The sequence below is a fragment of the Aspergillus tubingensis genome, assembly GCF_013340325.1.
Source record: "Aspergillus tubingensis WU-2223L DNA, scaffold_10, whole genome shotgun sequence".
Lineage (NCBI taxonomy): Eukaryota > Fungi > Ascomycota > Eurotiomycetes > Eurotiales > Aspergillaceae > Aspergillus > Aspergillus tubingensis.
This window is the reverse complement of record NW_023336284.1, coordinates 67,464-81,515: the sequence shown is the minus strand read 5'-3', so window position 1 is coordinate 81,515 and position 14,052 is coordinate 67,464. Positions and strand designations below refer to the sequence as shown.

The following is a 14,052-nucleotide window of genomic DNA, read 5'->3' as shown; positions in this document are numbered from 1 at the left end:
ATAAATTTCGCTGTTAGCGTTCGTCAAGCAACGATTTCGATCTCCGATGTCCTATCCTTTGCATATTTATCTTTCCACTCTTCCCATATTCTTTCTAATTCCTGCACGTACAAGGAATGGAGATGGTTTATATAATCATCGTCGATCTTCCCCCTATCACGCTGCTGCACAACATGGATTGGACGACCGACAACAATGTTGAGTGGCCGACGATATGGCATCAGACCGACGTCATAGTTGAACACGCCACGGGCATGGAATAACGGAATAGTGAATCCCAATGTGTGTTTGACCAGCATCTGCAATTTGTGTATAAGAGGATGGTTTTCAGAGCGCACTTGTTCATAGAGATCATTTTCACCAAAGGCCAGTACAGGCACAAGATCGGCGCCAGTGTGAATTGCCAGTTTGATAAAACCTTTACGCCTCTTGAGTACAAGGCGCAATGTATGCGGAAGAGCATCAAGAGACTCGCGAGCACCACCTATGACGATAGTTATAGCACGCCCCATTCCTTCCCCATCAATGCCGCCCTTTGATAGCAGGTTCTCGCATGACTCGCGCGAGACACTGGCAATCCCCATGCCTAGCGCATATTCCCTGTAGAAGGGAATTCGGAAATTTGAATCAAGCGTAAGCAAGGTGTTGGTGATACCAGGGAAGAGTCTTGCAAAACCAAGAGCCTCGGTAGCAAACGCTGCAAAAGCACCATGAGAGATGATTCCATGCGGATGATAACCAAAAATATACTTCCGGGTTGGGAGGAGAGGTTCTGACCGATGCAAGCGGGCCGGGAAATACGATGCATATATTGACCACACGCCGAGTGAACGTAAGAAGTCACACCTACCGCTCAAATCACCCGACGTGGCTGCCGTTGAAAAAAGGGATATATAGATAAGGTAAGGCAGTATGATAGGCCAGAACAAGGGGATTGCACACACGAAGAAAAATGCTGTTAACAGGATCGCTATGGTCAGAGTATGGCATAACACCACCAGAGTCTGTAAGCGCCGTTCGAGTCCAACATTGAGTGGGGCCCAACGGATACTAGAAGAGCGCTTGTTAGAGACCGAGACTCGAGGGGGAAATCTCGCATGGGATATCTACCTTGGCCCCCTTGACTCCTTCATGGTTTCTTGGGCTGCTTGGGGAGCAGCACCATCAGGCATTACGGACGACCTTGCCTTGTATGGCAAACTGGCTCGTTTCCAGAGCCCTTTGAGAGACCCTTCAGTAGCTGTAGGTTGTAGCGCTGCATTTTCCTGGCCAGATGGAACAAGGCCTGGTGGTGTATCGGAGGGCGACATCCGTTGACCGGATGCGTAGAAAATAGACCAGAGCGAGTCCGAGACACCGCTACTGAAATATTTATCTGGAGTTGGATGATGAACACGTCAAAGGATCCGAACTTGTTTTGACTGGGCTTCAATTGTGGGCTTATCACCTGAGTACCAGGTAAAGATTGAGAGCCAAATAATTCAATAGCTCCCAAGACAGCGAATATATCCCAAAAGCCTTGAAGCTAGCGGCTAGAAGATGCAGATGCTTCGTCGAAGTGGTGAGAGACCGTGAGAGACTACGTAACGACTAGGTTGCTGCCAGGACGGGGTTGGTTTCTAGGTTGTGGGTCCGTGGGCAGGCACCCCACGTCATTTTCCCTTACTGTGTATACTAAGTAGCGACTAGTAGGACCAATAAGTACCAAGGTACTGTTCAAATTGAATTGGCTATCTACTGTGTACTTCATAGTCACCTTAGCTTTGGTATATTTGTGTCTTTGTAGCTGTTCTAATAGCCTGACAGCATCTAATAGAGAGAGGTTCAATTCTATCTATATATGTTTTATATGATTGATTATCAGTGAAAAATGAGTACGTCCGGATAAGGGACGGATCGATAATACTCCGTACATAGTATGCTATGCGCGTGCCATATTCCCGCTCCCTCCCTCCCTCCCTCCCACTCTCCCTCTCCCGAAAAACCACAAAGAAGAAAAGGCCTGTACCTAGAATATTTAGGTTCTGGTGCAACATATTTTGCTTGATGCGAACCCTACGCCTTCATAATCTATAACGGCACAGCACCTGGCCTGATTCACCAAAGACTTCGGTCTACCTATATGTATTACATGCAAGTATGAGTCGTGTCAAGATCGTTATGAACGATTGTAGGAAATGCCGAACCAAACCAGTAAGGAGTATATCTATGTCTATAAGTCTAGGGTATGTCATGAAAGAGATATATACGGCGCTATGATTTGACCATGAATATCTGCAACACATTAGCTTCTGCGATCTGAAAACACAACATCAAAGTGTTCGGTTCTCACCTCGTTGAGAGACTTCTCGTCCATGAGAGCCGCTTTCTTCTGCGCAATATGTCGGCCTCTAAAAACATGTCTCCCCATCGGACGGCGCTCCCTCGACGGACCCTTAGAAGCTGTTGAAGAGCTTTCTTCATCATCCCTTGTGGCTTTACTCTTTTCCTCTGCTGACTTCTTGTTCGTATTTCCGGAGTCGGTGGACTCAGGCCCGTCAGTGTGTTTCCTTTTTCTGTCCTTCTTCTCCTTATGGCTCTTGGATTTCGATTTTTTCTTCTTGGTGCTTTGGTGATCGCTTTGGTCTCCAACATTGCCTGAGCCCTCAACGCCATCAGAGCTCACTTGATCTTTGTCCGGCGCAGGTAACGTAGCAGAAAGTCCGTCCTCTTGCTTGTCTTTTTTGGTTCCTTGCGGCTCCTTAGTAACAATGGGGGTCATTTTTTCCTGAGCTAGCAAACCGCCACTTATGAATGTGACTGCTTGCCATTTCGTGGCAGCATATCGAGCCAGTTTTACGTTGTCGCGCTTCTGCTGCTCGACCTGCAAATCCGCGTCTGACTTGCCGTTTAGCCGGCCAAGAAGTCCCTTGAATGCATCAAGTCCAGTGGGCTCATTTAAAGGATCACGTTTAGGCCGCGCCCCTAGGCCCAGCGTATCATCCTTCAGGACAACCTTGATATGAGATGCACTCGCTTGAGTAAACATTTCAGCATGTGCGGCATTGCGCGCCCCCAAGAAGCTCCCGGGTGTCCATCCTTGGGAGCTCAAGATCTTGTGTCCGAAACCGCTTGTTGACCGTGCCCAATTGGTATTATTGGGGTCATGGGAGATTTTAATTTTCCTAGGTCACTGCCTGGTCAGAACACCGCAAAGGTAGATAGTGGAGGACATAGAAGTAATCCGTGAAAACATACTTGCGAGGTGCTGCAAGTCCCATTTGCTGCGATAGAGTATGGCAGCGATTTCAAGAATTCAACAAAGGAGTGAAAGTGCACTTCGGTTTCCACTGCCCTATTTCACCTTTTGGTAGGTAAATTGGATTCCTAGGATTCTCTGGCCCCTTTTCACGGACTTTTATTCTCCTTTCTGTCGCCAAAGATTATGCAAAATTGTGCGGATTCGTAAGATTGAGAGCAAGGATGGTAATTAAGGGGAGTAAAACAGAGAAGTCATGACATTGATAATGATCAAGAATGAAACCTGAAAAATTTCCTCCGACGGCCTCCCGTGACCGCTTACTTTATTCGGTGACTGTAGACGGTCTCGACCCGGGGCAAATGGATACTGCGGGGTTCCTCCAAATTCACATCCGCAATCTCTCGAACAGATTCCGAAGTCACAAGTGTCACTAGGTATCTCTGTCTTCTCAGTTGTTTAGAAGAAAGTCCGTCAAAGTTGCTGTCCGTATTATTTCGCTGAGACTCATGATATGTAGAACAGTATATGGTCTCCTGTAGCCACTGAATTCCGTTCTAGTCAGCTTTCATGGCAGACACCTGTTGGCTATTGCATCCGCTTCAGTATAGGTTCTGCATTACCTACAAAGTAGGCAAGATTCGGTCCTAGAATACCGATGTAGTCTCAATGCAAAGTTCGCATTATCGCTGTACCTCTCACAACACTTCTTGCTAGCCCTCGCTCATGCAAACTAAAGACCGCGCCGCAATGTTGGTAGCAAGAGTGCCAAGCTTTGAGAGTGCCAACCGAAGCGTGTGCTGCAATCCGGACTTAAGTTGAGCGCTCCATCATGAGGACCGAGGAGGATCCAGTCATAAGTTAACAATGTCCGGGCTACGCATTTATACTCAAAATTATCCATATCGTACTATTGCATTAGCCACATCTGAATACGTACTTATCTTTCGCCATAGCTTGGCAGGAGCGGATGTCAACACTGCGTCTCATCTCAAGACTACGCCGCGCTGCTTGGTTGAATTTGCTCCCCTATCATCTGTGGATCTGAAAGGCTATAGGGTCATTGGTGATGGACATGGGACTCTCGGATTGGTTACACTAGATAATGAGGTTTTTCTCTGCGTGGTCACTGGCTCCTCCAAGGCCGCATCCATCAGGCCTGGAGAGACTGTCCTGAGAATACACAGTGTGGATTTCTGTAAGCCCCCCCCCCCCCCAAGTGGTCTCTGTTGGTCATCACTGTCGTGCAGAAATTGACCTTAAAGAGAAGTCTGCCTAAATCATTCGAAATACGATGACAGAGTTGACTACGAATTGGAGTCCTCCATCGCTGGTCAGGACCCCGACCATGACTTTAACTTTGAGAGCAAAGAGACGAATCCAGACTTTCCCTTCCTAGCTCTAAAGAAGCTTTTAAGTGACGGCAGCTTCTACTACAGCTGTGAGTTCAATCTAACTGATCGATTGCAGGACCGGTGAGTTAACCCTTTTCTGTCAAATGGCACCGTAACTAATGAACTCTAGCTCAGACGAAACGGGAATTTTTGACATAGAATCTCTTGATCGAGACATGCTGTGGAATTCGTACATGATACACCCACTTCTCCTTTTTAGAAATCAGCTGTCTTCGGTTGAAAAGCAGCATCTCGACTCCTCTCAAATTCTGACGTGCGTCATACGGGGATACTGTGGGACATTGACTGTTCCTGCCTCTACTCAACTCTTGCCTGGTACCCGCAAAACGCACCTTCCGTCTTCATTAACAATAATATCGCGCCAGTCGTCTCGGCGTGCTGGTACGAGATTTAATTCCCGAGGCATCGATGACGATGGTCATGTCGCCAATTTCGTGGAAACAGAGACCATACTCTGGATTCCACCTGACATTGTTTTTTCCTATGTTCAGGTTCGTGGCTCAGTGCCTATATTCTGGGAGCAGGCCACAGGATTCCTTCCTGGTCAGCAAAAGATCGAGATAACCAGATCTGTTGAGGCAACAAAGCATGCCTTCGATAAACATTTCAGATCTCTTGAACTAGATTATGGAGCAATTCATGTGGTTAACCTTCTCAGTGAATTGAAGTCCGGTGAATATAGTCTCACGGCAAGGTTCCGGAACCACTTACAGAATAGCCCACTCAATAAGCATTCATCGGATCACACTCTGCTGCAGGTAACAGAGTTTGATTTCCATGCGGAAGCGCGAGGGCCATTGGGATATGGAGCTAGCTCTCAGATAAGGCAAGAAATCTTCGACTCTTTACAAGGATTCGCATATTTTCAATCCGGCGAAATTGGACCGGTAGCTCTATATGACAAGCACCATGCGTCAAGAAATGCACCTGTAATCCTGCAACAAGAGGGGGTTTTCAGAACAAATTGCCTGGATTGTCTCGACAGGACTAACCTAGTACAAACAATCATCAGTTCAATGGCGCTTGAAATATTCTTCAGTCAACAAGGAGGAACGATAAGCCCCGATTTGCAACTGCGCCACTCGACTCTCTGGGCAGATAATGGAGATGCGCTATCAAAAATGTACGCTGGAACCGGTGCTCTGAAAAGCTCATTCACAAGACACGGGAAAATGTCCATTGCTGGGGCACTCGCCGATGCGCGCAAAACAGCTACCCGGATCTATGTCAACAACTTCGCGGACAAGGCCCGTCAAAACACAATTGATCTTCTATTGGGACGGTTGACAGACCAAGTTCCAGTACATCTTTACGACCCGATCAATGATCTCGTGTTAGAGGAACTAAGTCAACGCTCTGAGGAATTTTCTTATTCTAGATCTGTCACGGTTTGGACGGGAACATTTAATGTCAATGGGCGCCATGAAGGACCCGATGGTGATTTGAGGGCATGGTTATTCCCAAAGTACGATTCTCAGGCCGAGGACCCCCTGATTTACGCCGTCGGTTTTCAAGAAATCGTCACGTTAAGTCCACAGCAGATAATGTCCACAGACCCTACCACCCGTAAGGCGTGGGAGATTGCAGTACACACCTGCCTCAACAAACGTGCAGAGGCCATGGGAACTCCCAAGTATGTCCTCTTGCGAAGTGGCCAACTTGTGGGCTCTGCTTTGATGATATATGCGAGAGAAGATGCTTTAAGCGATATAAAAAATGTTGAGGGAAACGTTAAAAAGGTATGAATCCTCAGTACTCTGTGAGACATTTCAGCTGACCCGCATAGACGGGCCTTTCGGGAATGGCTGGTAATAAAGGAGGCTGTGCCATCCGCTTTGAATATTCTAACACTCGACTTTGCTTCGTTACCGCCCATCTTGCTGCTGGCTTTGCGAACTACGACGAGAGGAATAGAGACTATGAGACTATTCTTCGCGGTCTGAGGTTTTTGAGGAACAGATCAATCGAGGACCATGATGCTGTCATATGGCTAGGGGACTTCAATTATCGCATTGGTCTGAGTAATCAGAAAGCGAGGGAGCTTGTGCAGGAAAAAGATTTTCAGACGCTATACGATAATGATCAGGTTTGTGCTTCTCTTGCAAGGCCTGTGGACCTTCATTAACAAAGCGCAGTTGAACTTACAGATGGTGGCGGGTAGGGCTTTCCAATTCTACACGGAAGGGCCTATTAGCTTCCCGCCGACTTACAAATATAATATCGGTAGAAACGACTATGATAACTCGTAAGGGCCCTGTTGACGATATATTCGAAGGTAGCTAACCGCTTATAGGGAAAAGGCGCGTATTCCCGCATGGTGTGACCGGATTCTTTGGAGAGGAACCAATCTCCGACAAATAAATTATGGCTCTGCAGATCTCCGAATTTCGGATCATCGCCCAGTCTGGGCTGTGTTTACATGCATAATCAATGTTGTCGATGAGGCCCGAAAGAGCAAGATCCAGCAATCCCTATACAAAGAACGACAAAACAATCTCAGGCTCGGTGACATGACGACTCAGGTACAAAAAGTGGATGGTGAGTTGATAGCTTTTGACCACATTGCTTCGGAACTTCCACCTGCTAGCTCTGAGCAATATAAATGGTGGTTAAACCAAGGTATGTTAGGTTACAGAACCAATATCACGTACTCATCAATCCTTGACCGTTCTTCGAACAAATATACTGATCTATAGGCTTAAGGCATCCCTGTGAAGTCGCAGTTAGCCCCCCCGGCCAAGGATTATGTGTTAAATATCCATCGGGACTCGAATCCCTTCTTATGTGACGGGCCTGCTAATTGGTGTCCTACCCCTCTACTTGCCGAAAGCAACAGCAACACCAATGCGGAAAATCCTCGGTTGCCACCACGGACCGTTTCCAAGTCTTTCCTGCGGAACAGGGACGCTTCAACGGAAACGTGGCTCACAGATGACCAATGTGTTTTCGAGCAAAAGCGGAGAGACCTGGATTCTCCCAGTGTAAGCATTGAATCTCCGGAAAGAGGACCAAATACGAATACGAAAGACCTTCTTGGGGAGGCCATTAGCGATGACCTAAATTGGAGGCCGCTTACACCCGAGTGACACGTCTTGTGACTTCATTTGTAGGGCTGTGATAGTTAGATACCAGATTACTCGGCGCCCTTCATTGACTTGGTTTGTATTGCATCTAGGCGCCTGTAAGGTGGCTTGAAGGAAAATTGAAAGGTCTGGTAAATAGATAGACATGTTATATAACACTCGGTCACAAGCAATACTCTATGGGTATATGTACATGTTCGTATTCGATATAAGAAACATCTGATGGTGGAGTTCTAAAACAATGACATGGATAGCAGGTTACTGCCGAAGTAGACAAGGAAAGAGAAAGATTGGGGGATGGAAGGAGGCATGAAGAAAATGAAGTATAGAGATATCATCAGCCAACCCCAGGGGCATGAGAAACCAATCCCGAATAATCGAGAGGAAAAGCCATGCCCCGACTAAAGCAGACAAGAGTGAAGAAAGCTCGAGATTCACAACACATGTCACACAAAGTACTACTGTATGAGACAATAATCCGGTTAGTATTCCTGAACTTCGTGATGAGCTATGGTGTAATGAATGACACGAACCTCGTGTTGATATCTCCCGAATCTGGATGGAGCTGCTTCCTCAAAAATAGTCCAGTCCGATCGTATACACATATAGACAGACGGATTTGTGATATGTGAGTACAGACCGTAAACCCGAGAAACTTCACATGACACGGCAAGAGATTCCGTGATAGACTGCTTTAGGCTTTTTTCCCGTTTTTAAAGCCTTGTTTAGGCGCAAACGATTACCACCAACCATCCACAATGCAAGTGGGCCAGGGTCAGAGGCCTTGGTGCGTGATTTTTTGGAACCTATGAATCAATTAGTGGGACGTATGAGATCAGAAGAAGCATGTGTATGACGATAATCAAAGATTGATTCAATATAACAGAAAATATAAGAGGGGGTTGGTTGGGTTTCGTACCTGCCGGCTCTGGCTTCTTTTTGGGCTCTTCAAGTACAATGACAGCTTCCTCAGAGGGCGTTTCTGGAACCTCGGGAGGGGGCGGCTCTTGAGGAACTGGTTCAGGTGGCGGGGCAGGTTCGGGGGTCTTTGGCTTCTCGGGTATAGGCCACATGTGCATCGTTATAGTCCAGTCGGGCTCAATGACTGTCTCCCAGACCTGGGGAAGAATTATATCACCATTGGGTCCTATCAAGTCATAGTGACCCTCGGCAACATGAGGTCCGATTATCTCGATATGAAGAAAAGCTTGACGTATAAGTTCTTCCATTCCCTTAAGTGATACTGTAGTCAGATATACATTCTTTCAAGAAATATAATGCATGGGGCGGGATGCGCATTACCTGCCAAGTGCAGCATAAGTCGAAAGGAAAACTGAATTTTCTTCCTATAGCATCCTTGAACTTTATAGGCTTTTTCTTCTCTGGAGGAGGTGGGCTTGCGGCTGCCGCTGCTGCTGCTGTCGCTGCGGCGACTGCCTCTGCCGCTGCTGCATTCGCAGCCTCTGTTGCTGCTGCCGCTGCTTCTGCCGCCGCTGCCGCCGCCGCTTCTTCCGCCTCTTGCTTTGCTTTTGCGGCTTCTTCAGCAGCTTTTAGCTCGGCCTCTGCTCTAGCTCGCGCTGCAGCCTCCTCTGTGATCTTCTTTTCATATGCAGCTCGTTCCTCTCTGGCGGCTTGTTCTGCGGCCTCTTGCTCGATTGCGGCTTGTCGAGCAGCTTCCCGGGCTTCACGGGCCTCACGTTCGGTCCTTTCTTCCATTATCAACTTCTCCAACCTTGCGATAGCCTCATCCTTCACTGTATCAACAGGGGCGGGGGCGGGCGACTCGGGCGACTCGACTTGACTTGGAGAAGGCACGCGTGGATAGGGGTTGAAGTATGGAGGGATCATCCCAGGAACCATTGAATACGGTTCCCGATAAGGGTAATAACCCCCTGAGCCATAAGGGACCAGTTCGTGAGGGCTCAAAGGTGGCCCACCATATGGAGGGGGACCATGAGTCGACATATGAGACATTGCGCGCTGAGGTGGGTTGTTACCCTCTCCTCGGCCATGGGATGCTGTTGGAAGTTGGTGTGCATGATGACCGGGGTGATGCTCGTGAACGAAAAATGGGGGTATAGGAGGGCCATGAGGTTGCTGTAACTGAGCGCCATACCCGTAAACAGGGTGAGGGTACGCCGTCTGCTGGGGGGCTTGACCATTATGGCCTAATCTGACAAGTTGGTCTGATGGAGAGGGGAAACCAGGTGGGTGCATGAACTGCCCGTGGGGCATACCAGGCCCGGTAGGATAAACATATGACTGCCCAGGTGACGAACTGCGGGCGTAGCCCGGAACTTGAGGCACAGTTGACCAGTATCGTCTTTCTTGTGCTGTGTGACCATAAGGCCCTCCGTACTCATCCGCCGAGTCTGCGCTTTCAGGCGAATCTGGCGAAGGATGTCGGCGAGAACGACGGGTGTACGCGTCCCGTTCCTGAACCATATGTCGTCTTGCTGAGTGTCGGCGGCTTGTGGTTGAGGTCGGGCCACGTATCGTACTGTGAGGGCGAGGATGACGTGACGTCCGGGGCCGTGATGCTGAATCGGACGGCTTTAATTCGTCGGGATACGTGAGATGCGCCCATTCTTCATAAGGTTCATTGTAGCCGTGGCTTTCAGAGTCGGAAATTGGAGATACCTGTACTCCAGAGGAGTCCTCCTCATCAGTTATGGAGGAACGGTCTGAACCGTGTGCGCTAGGACCAATGGTAATATTGAGCCTGCAGGTAAGTTAGTTGGCGTGACTATCAGGTTTCATTTTGGGATGAGACACACGTCATGATGGATGCCAAGAAGTCCTTGATTCCGTTTCATTACCCTCACTTCTGGAATTCAATTTTTGTACAGAGTAACGCAATGAGTTCAAATCAGCGAAATGAGTGGGATACTTCAAGGTATCCGAAATGCGCCGGTGTTGATTGAACGGCGGCAATCAGGCTCGAGATGAGTTGACTGTTATATGTATTTCACGAGTTGGGTAATTGCAGACTAGCCTGAGTTGTATGAGACGTCCTAACCCTTAATGGCCGAGGGGTATAAAGGTAGTATTCATTGTTTATGTCTGATAGTGGCGAGTACCATCCAAATGAGATTTCCCAGGTGTGCAATTGGATGTGGAATTTAAGGTTGAAATTTAGTGGGATCGGGTGCCCATCAGCTGCGGAGCACAGCAGGACTTCGAGTCTGAGGCCAGGCAACAAAGCAAATAGGAATGAAAGAGGAAGGGAGCGTCTCGCATATAGCGTAACGAGTCCGGAATGAACAGCAGGGAAGCACGAAGCGGGGATGGGACGAAATACCTTGTCACGGGGAAAATATAACGAACGAAGAATGCAGAGTTGACGGCCCGATTAGATCAACTGTTTGGGCCTACTGGGATTTCGGTAGTGGATCTTCGGGCAAGCCAGACATAAATCGAGGGCAAGTTTTTATTTTTAAGATGGCGTCACGGCTATTATTAAGGTATTATTAGGCACTGAGCTGGCAGCCCTCTCTCCCTTCAGGTGTTAGCCAGTCCGCTGCCCAAATGCCCAATCATTTCCATGTCGAATTGAGGTATTGTACTCCGTACTCGGTCTCCACTAATGATACTGGTACGTAGGACTAACAGAGTGAGTGCTACCCACCAGAGTGCCAGGCTACTTGCAACAGATCCCCACTTTGTGTCTTTGTGTGTGTGTATGTGTCTGTCAGTAACTTCAGTGCACTTTTTGTATCTTTCAAGGTCAGGTGTGTGTATGTAGCTATTACTTATATACACCTCCAAGAAGTAAATAGTCACTCTTCAGGTACAGTGATAGATAAGCAGGGGAAATCAGAATTGCATGCGTCGTTAAGTACGTCAGTGTCGAATGGGAGGTTCGCAAAGACGCCTAGTCAACTCGAATGCCTGGTAACAACTGATTACCGTACCTGCGAGGTGTGACGGCGCGATTCGATCGGCCCTACTACACAGTACTACTAGTCACTACGAAGTATAGACCCATAATTACGAAGGGCAACATTCACACAAAGTACAAGATCAACCCGTTTTACGCGCCCGATGGCATAAGACGAGCTCCACCGGTTTGAATCCAAAGCAAGTTCATCGCTGTCATGCCACAGATTCTAGAAGGATCCGCTCTCTAGACACAAACTGAATTAGCAAGAATAACTGCGAAGAATGAATAACAACCGGGCAGTGGTGTTAAGAGAGATAGGAAGACATATAGGCCATCTTAGACCTGATGTCAGGCTATTCGCGATGTTTGTAAGAGATATATATGGGAAGAAAAACGTTTACCTATCTATTTGCTCGAGAGCAATGCTTAACTATTGTGGGCTCGACAGCTAACGGACTATTATTATAATTGCAGAGCGCCACGAGACACCCAATTTACGTGACAGAAAGGCTATAGGGGAGATTTGTCAAGCCGGTGAAGGAGCTCCTTCGCCGCAATGAGCTCGCCTTGGTTATCCTTCCAAGCCTGATGGTCTGAAGAACGGGATCTCACAATCTCATCGAGTCTGCTTCTTGCGAAAAGGGTCAGCTCGTCGAGGAGTTTGTCAGTAAGAAGGCTTGCTTGAGCCGGTGAAGAGTCACGAGAGTGATCCATTAGACGTCTGTTCCTTCCCAGTAGGGACGTCGCCTGCTTCAGCATCAGTCTTGTATTCAACACCGATCAAGGTAAAATATTAGGGGCCCTACTGAGACCAATCCGTAAAATCCCCGCAAATAATCGGTGCAGAGTTCTATGCTGCGAGAGAAATGATGTATCGACACCTCCAAAAGCTGGGAACAATCCGTTGTTTCAGAAGCACAGGCACCCGAATACAAGATTTCGCCGAGGAACGCATGAATCTAAAGTTGGATTGAATCAGCTTTCGGCTCACTGCCCTTCCCACGGTCCTATATTCATACATTCCAAGAATTTGGCACAATTAATAAGGCCTCCTCAAGACAGAAAGCTGCCTGTGAGCTCATCCCCTGAGAGTGGTAGAGATCTGCAAGTTCGCACCAAGCCTCCGCATCTGTTGGGACTGCGTCTAGGAGGTTGATGAGACTAGAAATGGCATCCACAGGCCTGGACAGCGAGCGTAGGAGCGCGATCCGACGCTTTAGTACGGGCTTCCTTGTAGATTAGCATCGAGTCTGTTGAGTGGCAGGAAGGACGGACCAAGTTTACGGGGTTTTCGGAAAGCGCGAGGTCATAAGTTTGCAAGCATTCTTCAAGTCTGGTAGGATTCTCAGCGACTGCTTCTTCATACATGCCCCTCAATCCAATTATTCTCTCATCAGTCATGCCAAATCGAGCTGCTAGTTGCTCAGTACAAAGTAGCGCAGATTTGTCGTCCCCCGACTGTAGGCATGAAAACAATAGTTGCTCTACTACACCATAGTTCTCAATCCCTCGTACCGATGAGGGTGCGACCGTTTCCACACTGGAAGACTGACGCTTAAGTATGAGAGGTGCCTTCTGTGCCAGATGAAAAGTGGTTATCAAATTCGAACCATTCGCGAGATGGGGCTCAGGAGTCGTCTGCATGTTATGGAGCCGGTGATGAAGTAGCTAGGACTGTCCACAGTGACAGTTTCTGATCTTGTTTTTTTGAGAGGAGGATATTTGGATCAGGATAGAATGCGAATATCCGAGCCAATATCTGTTGATGTGCTAGCCAGAAATGGGAATGATATGATTCGACAATGCTGCCAGGTGGTAGTATTCATGTTGTTCAACATTATCAGTCAACCAAGGTATCGCTTTCTTTATGCTGGTAGCTCCCGTGACTAGTACTTAGTAGTTAGGCTGCTTAGTACATGGATGGCCCAACAAACCAATAGGATCTAAGTAACATTGTTAGTCAGCTGCCAAGTCTGCCGTATCTAGTTAATTAGAATGTAGTTAACGTACGTACGGTACGTACGTAGTTCTCATCCTCCCTTGTAGTACTTACTATAAAAGGGTCATTTCATAAGACATAGATAGATCAGTAATTGTAGAAGCCATTTGAATATGAAATACCGAACAGATACATTTAGTCTCTGTAGTAACTTATAGAGCTTTTTTAGAGTCCTTCATCTACTATTGATTAATACTATTATAGAAGCTTAAATGTTTAGATTTTATGGTTACCATATTCTGCATGATTCGAAATTCATAAATATACTAGCAATTGGCCATAATATATATAAGATATACACGGAGTACTTTATCTCAATTACTATGACGATCTTGTGGTGGATATAGCTTAATCTAAGAAAGATTGTCTTTTGTATGGCGTTACATGGGTGGCTGACACAGGCGGGTACTAGCTGAGCATTAGAAACTACATTT

General features: G+C 47.4%; 5 protein-coding genes across 5 annotated transcripts; 1 reads left to right on the top strand and 4 right to left on the bottom strand.

Moving 5' to 3' along the window:
- Positions 1-23: 23 nt before the first annotated feature.
- On the bottom strand, positions 24-1,310 carry AtWU_09119 (diacylglycerol acyltransferase type 2A; the record flags this gene model as incomplete). The annotated part of the gene is made up of 2 exons (XM_035504226.1): positions 24-1,050; positions 1,111-1,310. The coding sequence occupies 2 exons, from the start codon at positions 1,308-1,310 to the stop codon at positions 24-26; spliced, it is 1,227 nt and encodes a 408-aa protein (XP_035360119.1).
- Positions 1,311-2,253: 943 nt separating this feature from the next.
- Positions 2,254-3,260, bottom strand: pxr1 (telomerase inhibitor/ribosome biogenesis protein PXR1; the record flags this gene model as incomplete). The annotated part of the gene is made up of 3 exons (XM_035504225.1): positions 2,254-2,274; positions 2,333-3,164; positions 3,238-3,260. The coding sequence occupies 3 exons, from the start codon at positions 3,258-3,260 to the stop codon at positions 2,254-2,256; spliced, it is 876 nt and encodes a 291-aa protein (XP_035360118.1).
- An 845-nt stretch (positions 3,261-4,105) lies between these two features.
- On the top strand, positions 4,106-7,739 carry AtWU_09117 (SacI domain and endonuclease/exonuclease/phosphatase family protein; the record flags this gene model as incomplete). The annotated part of the gene is made up of 7 exons (XM_035504224.1): positions 4,106-4,436; positions 4,509-4,713; positions 4,763-6,392; positions 6,440-6,739; positions 6,789-6,898; positions 6,947-7,272; positions 7,357-7,739. The coding sequence occupies 7 exons, from the start codon at positions 4,106-4,108 to the stop codon at positions 7,737-7,739; spliced, it is 3,285 nt and encodes a 1,094-aa protein (XP_035360117.1).
- Positions 7,740-8,393: 654 nt separating this feature from the next.
- AtWU_09116 (uncharacterized protein) lies at positions 8,394-10,518 on the bottom strand (the record flags this gene model as incomplete). The annotated part of the gene is made up of 4 exons (XM_035504223.1): positions 8,394-8,542; positions 8,656-8,968; positions 9,039-10,458; positions 10,514-10,518. 4 exons carry the CDS (start codon positions 10,516-10,518, stop codon positions 8,394-8,396), a joined length of 1,887 nt encoding a protein of 628 aa, XP_035360116.1.
- Positions 10,519-12,129: 1,611 nt separating this feature from the next.
- Positions 12,130-13,263, bottom strand: AtWU_09115 (uncharacterized protein; the record flags this gene model as incomplete). The annotated part of the gene is made up of 5 exons (XM_035504222.1): positions 12,130-12,366; positions 12,426-12,578; positions 12,639-12,845; positions 12,904-13,077; positions 13,135-13,263. The coding sequence occupies 5 exons, from the start codon at positions 13,261-13,263 to the stop codon at positions 12,130-12,132; spliced, it is 900 nt and encodes a 299-aa protein (XP_035360115.1).
- Between the last annotated feature and the right edge of the window lie 789 nt (positions 13,264-14,052).